Raw genomic sequence first — 8,757 nt, 5'->3', positions numbered from 1 at the left:
TCTCTCTCTTGCTCACTCTGCATTTATATACTCCACTCTTCTTCTCTCCACTTCACACAAAGGAAGAAAATAAAAAAATGGGAAACTCTCTGGTCTTTCTTTTCCCAATCTTCCACTTGTTGGTGTTATTAGGATCCTCAGTAAATGCTTATTGGCCACCATCACCTGGTTACTGGCCAAGCTCCAAGGTTGGCTCCTTGAGCTTCTACAAAGGTTATAAGAATCTTTGGGGTCCTCAGCATCAGAGAATGGACCAAGATGGCCTCACCATTTGGCTCGATAGAACCTCAGGTATTGGTTCAACTTTGCTTCTCATTTTATCAAGTGGGCATCTCAAATTTGATTTGAAGCTTATGTATGTTTTTATATATTAATAATGTATTTGTTTTTTTTTATTATTATAGGAAGTGGATTCAAGTCAGTGAAGCCATTCAGATCAGGCTACTTTGGAGCTTCCATCAAGCTTCAGCCTGGCTACACTGCCGGAGTCATCACATCTCTCTATGTGAGAGCTAGAAACTCTCCTAGTTAACTACTTTTTTATTACATTTAGTGATCCTAATCAAAAATTAATTAAACTGAAATTTGCAGCTATCAAATAGTGAGGCACATCCAGGATTCCATGATGAAGTGGACATAGAATTTTTGGGGACGACATTTGGAAAACCATACACACTTCAGACAAATGTGTACATTAGAGGAAGTGGTGATGGCAAAATCATTGGTCGTGAGATGAAGTTTCGCTTGTGGTTTGATCCAACTTCGGGGTTTCACCACTATGCTATTCTTTGGAACCCTAGAGAAATCATGTAAGCCTTCTTCTACTTAATTGTCTTATACACAAATAATTTAAGATTATTTTGTTGAATCTAACACCTTAATAAAATAGTTTCGTTATATAATTAAGTTTTGTGGTCTAAAGAGTGAAAAGGATAAAATTATTTTCTGGCCGCAGATCTAGGTGGATATATCTAGAGCCACATAGTAAACAGAAATAGTCAAACTTTAATTTTATAAACGGAAAAGATATTCCGTAGGGTTGCATTATTCGTGCAATGAGAGATATAATTAGAGAAACAAGAAAAGACAACGAGACTTAAACGGTGGACAATTAAACATGATTTTTTTTTTTATAAATATTAAATAGTTAATGACTTTCACATATTATTCGTTTCTAGGCATAACCAAAGTGCCAGCTTTACGAAATTTTAGTTCCCTTAACCAAGTATGAGTCCTTTACGCGGTTTTGCCTATGAGGTGCGAACACATCAATGGGACATATCAATGGGACATACATAATCTATCAAACAATTTACATATTTCTCAAATATTTTATAATTAAATAGATCTCACATTTTCTTATCCAATGTTACTAAATATGCATATGGCTTATATCTGGGGCATAAAGCTTCCTATTTAGTACACTATATCAATATTTAAACTAAGGTTGTAATTATCTTTCTTTGTATTTTCAGTTTTTTGGTGGATGACATTCCCATAAGAAGTTACCCAAAAAAGAGTGCAGCTACATTTCCTTTAAGACCAATGTGGCTTTATGGTTCCATATGGGACGCTTCTTCTTGGGCAACTGAAGATGGTAAATACAAAGCCGACTATAAATATCAGCCTTTTACTGCCAAATACACTAATTTCAAAGCCATTGGTTGCACCGCCTACTCACCAGCACGATGTCATCCAGTGTCCGCTTCCCCGTACCGTTCTGGTGGGCTAACCCGAAAACAATACCAAGCAATGAGATGGGTACAAACACATAATATGGTATACAATTACTGCAGAGATTATAAGCGTGATCATTCTCTAACGCCTGAATGTTGGCGTTAAATGTCTTGAACTTGAATATTTTTTGATACCATAAAATGTTCGGGGAATTATTGGAGAGTTTTTAGTAATGTATTACGATGTGGTCTTTTTCCAGTAAAAATAAATTTTTATTTTTTGGCTTATCAACTTGTCTAATACTCCCTCCGTTTCAAAAATATATATTCTAGAAAAATAAATTGTTTCAAATATTACATTTTTATATTACCAATGTAATTTTTGTCAATTAATAATGAAAAATTGTGAAATTGAAAAACATTAATTACATTTTGTAAAGTTTTATTAGTTTAAAAATAAGAAACAAATAAAGTCAATTGTGAAATTCAAAAAAAAAAATTGTTTTTTGTCAACTAAGTCACCATCAAAACACTATAAATTAATTAAAAATAATAAAATACACCTTAAAATATATTGAATGAAAGTGGATTTAAATAGTTTATCAAATAATAAAGTCGATAATACTAGATTTTAAATAAAAATTATATTCATATTTTAAATGACAGTGGGATTGTTAATTTAATATAAATCAATTCAAACTCTAAACTTAAGTTGATATACCCGTTATCAATCGGATTTTTCTTTTTTGACATTTTAGTTTATATATTTTATTTGGTAACTATATTGGGCATTTGTCGGCCTTGTAAATCCTGGACCAATAACCCAATATATAGCCCTTTCTAAGAGAGAGATCTCAAATGTTAAAAGACTTATTTTTACGCTACTGGCTTCGTGTGCTTATTCTCCTCTTAGAAAGTATTGGCATGGGCTCACAGAGAGAAAATGACAGCGTCTTGGTTGTTAAGCTTGTGATGTAATTTCTTCATTTGCGCCAATGGGTTCTTCTACTTGGTCTGAACGGTACTTAAGATTCATTGCCTAAAGATTATGTAATCTACCATTAACCAACACTAGTAATATTATAATTATCTAGGTATACAGTCTAGCTGATATTTTTCACCGGGAAAGATCCAATTCCTTATAAGACGTCACAAAATGACAGATAAACATCATTGTCTCATTAAAATTATAATTTCATGTAGAATCCATTAGTGTGTGGATTGGTAAAGTATTTTTTACCTGTGGTGGTGGCATTAAGACTTAAATAAATTATGCATACATGTCTTGCAATTAGACTTCTGGGTTGTTGGTGTTGGTTTAGGTTATAATATTTTGAGGTATCTGAAAATTGAGAATACCTGTATCTCTTAAAAGATAATAAATATGAGAAAATAGAAAAAAACAAGAAACGTCTCTTTATGAAAAATAACTTCATAAGAATTGAGAGATCACAGCGAGGTATGGCAATACATTAGTAGTACGCATTTATAGGCTTAAATTTTAATTACGCAAATTTTATTATTTTCAAATATTAATAAATAATCTTTTTTTTCGACAACATTAATAAATAATCTTAAATGGCTCAAATATCAAATGGCTCAAATTTAATTACGCATTAACCAAAATTTATACTCTTTACTCTGGTTTGATTATTTTGGACTACGAAGACCTCGGTCGTGCTTCTAGTTTCCATTCCCATTAGAATATTGATGATAAATCTCCTCGTGCCTCTGAACCTTCTTCTCAGAAAAAGAATGAGACCAAAGAGCCCATTCTTAGTTGTTTTGTTTTCTAAGTTCCGTTTCCTTTTATTAGTCTGAGTTCATTTTGGCTCAAATGGCTCAAATATCCCACTAATACTAAATAGTTGAACAAAGAAAATTCAAAAGAAAACATTATAAAAAGCAAGTTTAAGAACGAGTTATTTGTAAAAGTAACATGCTAGTAGCAATAGCATAATGCTACTATGGAAAATTAAGAGTTTAATATTGCAAGTTTTACCTTTACCAGTTGCATTTTGGACGATTTGGATAGGCAGGCAAGACTTTTCACTCCTCCTAGTCCTACTTGCTCATTTCAATAAATATCTTCCTATTATTTCATATTAACTTGTAGAAATCCAAGAAAGAAATGAAATGTAATATTAAGCTGTTCACTAAAAATTCCACATGAATGTAACTATGTAATATTGATAGTTGTTAAATAAAGTTTGATATGACAAATCACATGCATAAAGTTGGTGTTGTTTTTTAGTGAACAGCTTAATATTACGTTTCATTTCTTTCTTGAATTTCTACAAGTTAATATGAAATAATAGGAAGATATTTATTGAAATGAGCAAGTAGGACTACGAGGAGTGAAAAGTCTTGCCTGCCTATCCAAATCGTCCAAAATGCAACTGGTAAAGGTAAAACTTGCAATATTAAACTCTTAATTTTCCATAGTAGCATTATGCTATTGCTACTAGCATGTTACTTTTACAAACTAAGAGTCTTAGCAGTGGCAGACCTAAAAAATGTTTTAAGAAATATGAAAATATTAGTTATAAAAGAAAAATAAAATAAAAAGGATGGCAAGGCTTGAATCCTGGTATGGAGGGTTCATTCATCAAGTTTTACAAAATTGCCAGTATCTTTCTATATATTCTAAACACATTCGAAACTTCGTAAAGATTTTAAGAGTGTCATGTTACACCCCATCTTGTGTAGTGGATCGTCTGCCACTGGGGTTGAGTGTTGCTAATGATGTTCTTGTCTCTTTGATGGAAAGAGACAGAATTATAAATATTCTTGTTGGATTGTAAAGAATTGTATCAAGTCTCTAGACTTAGAATGAATACTTAGCGTGTTGTCTTGTTCAACGTTTTGGTCTTTCGTAAGGATCACTGTAACTGGAAAGTGTTCTGGAGTCCCTCACGCATAAACTGAGAGATTAAGATTATCAAGCATCTAATTTATTTCATTCCTAAAGCACCATCTGAGTTTTGTGGAAACTATTCTTTGGCTCAGCCAGGCCCGGCTTTGACCCCATTCCCATGAAACAAATGAATGGGGCCTAGGATTTTTAAAAGTTTTTTAGGATCTATTCATTTGATTTATTGTTAGTAACTAAGTAAAATCAGTTTTTGAAGAAATGGAACGTTAGAACTTAGAAGTTGCAGAACCAGTTTAAAAATAAAATCAAAAAAATCTTAATATTGTATTTTTATTTCCATAAGAAAAAGTAATAAAAACAAAATAGACAGTATTAGTGTTTTGGCTAAGTTCTATATATTTTAAAAAAAAATCTTTTATGGGGCCTCGACTTTCGATTACGTATTGGACCACGAATATCTCAGGACCGGCACTGGGCTCAGCATGGCGTTTTCATGCAACCGGTTACGACTTACGAGATTCAGAGAGTATTTGATTGATTACTAACAAACCTCATGTTGTCAAAAAAAAAAAAAAATTAACAAACCTCATAAACCTCTGCATGACCGGATATAGACACATCATCCCAGTAATACATTAGTTTTGGTCCCTACATTTTTTAAAAAATTATATACATAGACATATCTTTTTTTGTGCGAAAGAAAGACATATCTTATATTATGGGGAAAAAAACTCACTAGAATTCTTAGTAAATGTCTTGTCCTTCCAAAATTTCAGATCTGACTTTGTTAACATTGTTCAAAAAATTGTTAACCTTCCCACTCATGAAGTTCTAAATACTGTATCCTCCCATAGTTTTTTTTTTGTTTGAAATATCCTCCATAGTTGTCTTCCCTATTTAATCATTCTCTAATAAACATAACCAGCCTTTAAAACAAATACATTCTTCTAAGGTTCTTAACTTCTTATACATGATGCATGCAATGCAACATATTAATCTGTCAACAACAAAAACGTCTGCTATCCCAAGTTTCTCGAAATCAATTCATGGATTTAGAAAATATCTGAAACGTGAATTATTTTACCAAAAAAAGAGAAAAAAAAACTGAGACAAAATATAAAAAATAAAACACCTCACAGAACACCTCACAGCTCACATCGCTCTGGTAACAAAACAGTGTGCCCACGTATATGCAATTCTGTAGGACTAACTTATTTAATTATTAACTAGATTTTGATCCACCCTTAGAAGGGCAGGTATATTTTTTTTTACATTTTTTTATAAATTTAATTTTTATATTTATGTTTTTATTTACGTTTTTTCATTATATAATATCAATATACTAAAATAGGAATATGACCTATTGATATATGTGTGGTCAAATTATTTTACGATAATTATTAAAACCTCTTATTAATTATTTAAAAGAAATATTATACAAAGAAAAATATAAATATGATTAAAAACATAAATATAAAAATTAAATTTCTAAAATATGTAAAACAAAAAAATATACCAGCTCTTTTAAAGGCGAATTCGAATCTAGTCAATACTATTAAAATAGAAACATAACATATTGATATATGTATGGTAAAACTATTTTAATACAATGATTAAAACCTCCTATTAATTATTTAAGAGAAATGTTATACAATGAAAAACACAAATATGACTAAAACATATAATCTAAAAGAATATAAAACTAAAAAATATAAAAAGGCGGGTCCAAATGTAGAAATCTATTTAAAACCCGTTAAACTAAAATCTGTAGAATATCGGATCATGATAATAATTTCTAATTTTAATTTTAGTTGTTTAGTTTTAGTTTTAATTTTATTTTTTAAAGAAACATAATTTTTATGTTTGTGTGTTTGTATAATCATATTCTGTATGATATGAATTTAATAGAATAGATAAGTTTTGTAAGTATGTACATGTATCATATGGTAAGGCTTCGTCTTTTTGTCAATATTCAGTCCAAATTATTTGTTTTTTTTATTTGAACATAAAAACATGAATATATGGAAGTTACGAACGGTTAACAATATTCGAAGCCCAAATTATCGTTTCATATGCCGAGGGAAGTTACGAACGGTTAACAATGCTCTAAAGGACCTTTTTAATTGGTCATACAGGATAATTAATAGAATAGATTTTGACCCGCCCTTAAAAAGGACGGGTAAATTTTTTGTTTTACATCTTTTAAAAGTTTAATTTTTATATTTGTGTTTTTAATTATTTTTGTTTTTAATTTGTATAATATCTTTTTAAAATGATTTATAAGAGGCTTTAATAATTATAATCTTTGTATAATATCTTTTTAGCCAGTTACGTGATTAATGACCATGATTAAGAAATTAAGAAATATAATTATGCAGTAATGGGCGTTCACAAAAAATACGATATCAAATCATATTGAATCATACGCCCTTTTGGGCCGTTACGTGATTAATAGCCAGTTACGTGATTTGGCAGTTATATTAATAAAAAGGTATATTAAAGATGTATTTAGTGGCAGTTATAAAAATTAAAAAGTGGACATAACCCCATATCAATTGGACATGTTGATAGATTCACGGTTCTAGAATTAATAGAACTGCACCTAAGGTATTATATTTTATTCAACATGTCCAAATAAAAATCTAGATTCTATTAATTTAAATTTAATTTAATTATTATAAATATATATATATATATTTTATAATTCCCATATGTTCTCAAGTTAAAGTTATAAAAATATATTTATATTAAAAACTTATACATGATTTAAATTTTAAATTATTATTTTTAAATTCATGTATTTGTCAGATTGATGAAATAAGTTAGAGGTGGTTATACGTTTGTTGGACACCACTTCTTGGATACATTAATAATCTGTATGTTTAGTCATTTATAAACCGTTTAGAAGTGGTTACGTTTTCTTAAAAAAAATCAAGGTGGTTACGATTTTGGATGCAGTTATAATTAGTTAATGTTAATGATGCAGTTATAATAAAATTTAAAAAGTGGACAGAACTTTTATGAACTGGACATAGGGATGTCAATTTGGACATCATGTTATTGGTCACCCATGTCCAAACCCATTTGGAATAAACCAAATTAGACCAACAAATAAAGATGTCCAATTGGGTTTAACCAATTAGACCCAAATCCAATGGTCTTAACCCAAATAGACATGGGCGGCCAAATGATACAAAAATCATAGGATTTTATTTTGAGAAAAAAATCAAGTTTTCCCTCCAAAACCGTAAATCAAAATTTTTTGACAGAACCGTAAATCGAGTTTTCCCGTCAAAACCGTAAAATGAAGATTTCCCGCCAAAATCTTAAAATCGAGTTTTCGAGTTTTCCCGTCAAAACTGTAAATCTAATTTTTCCGTCAAAACTGTAAATCGAGTTTTCCCGCCAAAACCGTAAAGTCGAGTTTCCCGCCAAAACCGTAAAATCGAGTTTTCCCGTCAAAACTGTAAATTGAGTTTTTCCGTCAAAACTGTAAATCGAGTTTTTCCGCCAAAACCGTTAAATTGAGATTTCCCGCCAAAATCGTAAAATCGAGTTTTCCCACCAAAACCGTGAAATCAAGTTTTTTTTCCAAAACCGTAAAATTGAGATTTCTCACCAAAATCATAAAATTGAATTTTTAGTTTTCCCGTCAAAACCGTAAAATCGAGTTTTCCCGCCAAAACCGTAAAATCGAGTTTTCCCGTCAAAACCGTAAAATCAAGTTTTCTCGCCAAAATCGTATCTATTCTTTTGAATTAAAAAACAATGAAATTATGTTTTTTTGTTAAAAATGAATTTTTTAGATGTTAAAGTAGAGATTGTATTTGGGCTTTGCGGAATGCCCATTTGAAATGGGCCAATTTGGTCTGGACAATTTGGTCTGGTACAATTTGGGCTTAAAAAAAATAATGTCCATTTAGACTGGTGTGTCCATTTGAACAGCCCAAATGGACTTGGACAGTCCAATTGACACCTCTAACTGGACATGTTGAAGAATTAATAGAATAGATAAGCGCTTAAAGTCCTCACTTCAAGGAGTAGACAATTCCAACTAAATACACATAAAATTACTAAACAGCAGAAATAAATAACAACGTGAAGTCTAACACTTTGACTAGTCACTAATCATAGAATATTTATTCAATATTTTTTAATTAATATCATATATCTAATTAGGATTTAGTGGGGTTAAGTTCTAAAACG

General features: G+C 30.5%; 1 protein-coding gene across 1 annotated transcript; it reads left to right on the top strand.

Moving 5' to 3' along the window:
- LOC108848669 (probable xyloglucan endotransglucosylase/hydrolase protein 32) lies at window positions 1-1,964 on the top strand. Its single transcript, XM_018622091.2, has 4 exons — window positions 1-291; window positions 405-505; window positions 592-809; window positions 1,476-1,964. Exons 1-4 carry the CDS (start codon window positions 78-80, stop codon window positions 1,840-1,842), a joined length of 900 nt encoding a protein of 299 aa, XP_018477593.1. The 5' UTR covers window positions 1-77; the 3' UTR covers window positions 1,843-1,964.
- The last annotated feature ends 6,793 nt before the right edge of the window (window positions 1,965-8,757 follow it).

Source organism: Raphanus sativus, chromosome 4 (assembly GCF_000801105.2).
Source record: "Raphanus sativus cultivar WK10039 chromosome 4, ASM80110v3, whole genome shotgun sequence".
Classification (NCBI taxonomy): domain Eukaryota; kingdom Viridiplantae; phylum Streptophyta; class Magnoliopsida; order Brassicales; family Brassicaceae; genus Raphanus; species Raphanus sativus.
The sequence above is the reverse complement of the archived record's forward strand: the minus strand, read 5'-3'. Positions and strand labels throughout refer to the sequence as shown.

Excerpts from the sequence above, each read along its gene's own strand:
- LOC108848669 (XM_018622091.2), top strand. The coding sequence starts at position 78 with ATGGGAAACTCTCTGGTCTTTCTTTTCCCAATCTTCCACTTGTTGGTG. Across the intron at positions 506-591 it reads GAGTCATCACATCTCTCTAT|CTATCAAATAGTGAGGCACA; the intron begins GTGAGAGCTAGA and ends TGAAATTTGCAG. Across the intron at positions 810-1,475 it reads TGGAACCCTAGAGAAATCAT|TTTTTTGGTGGATGACATTC; the intron begins GTAAGCCTTCTT and ends TTGTATTTTCAG.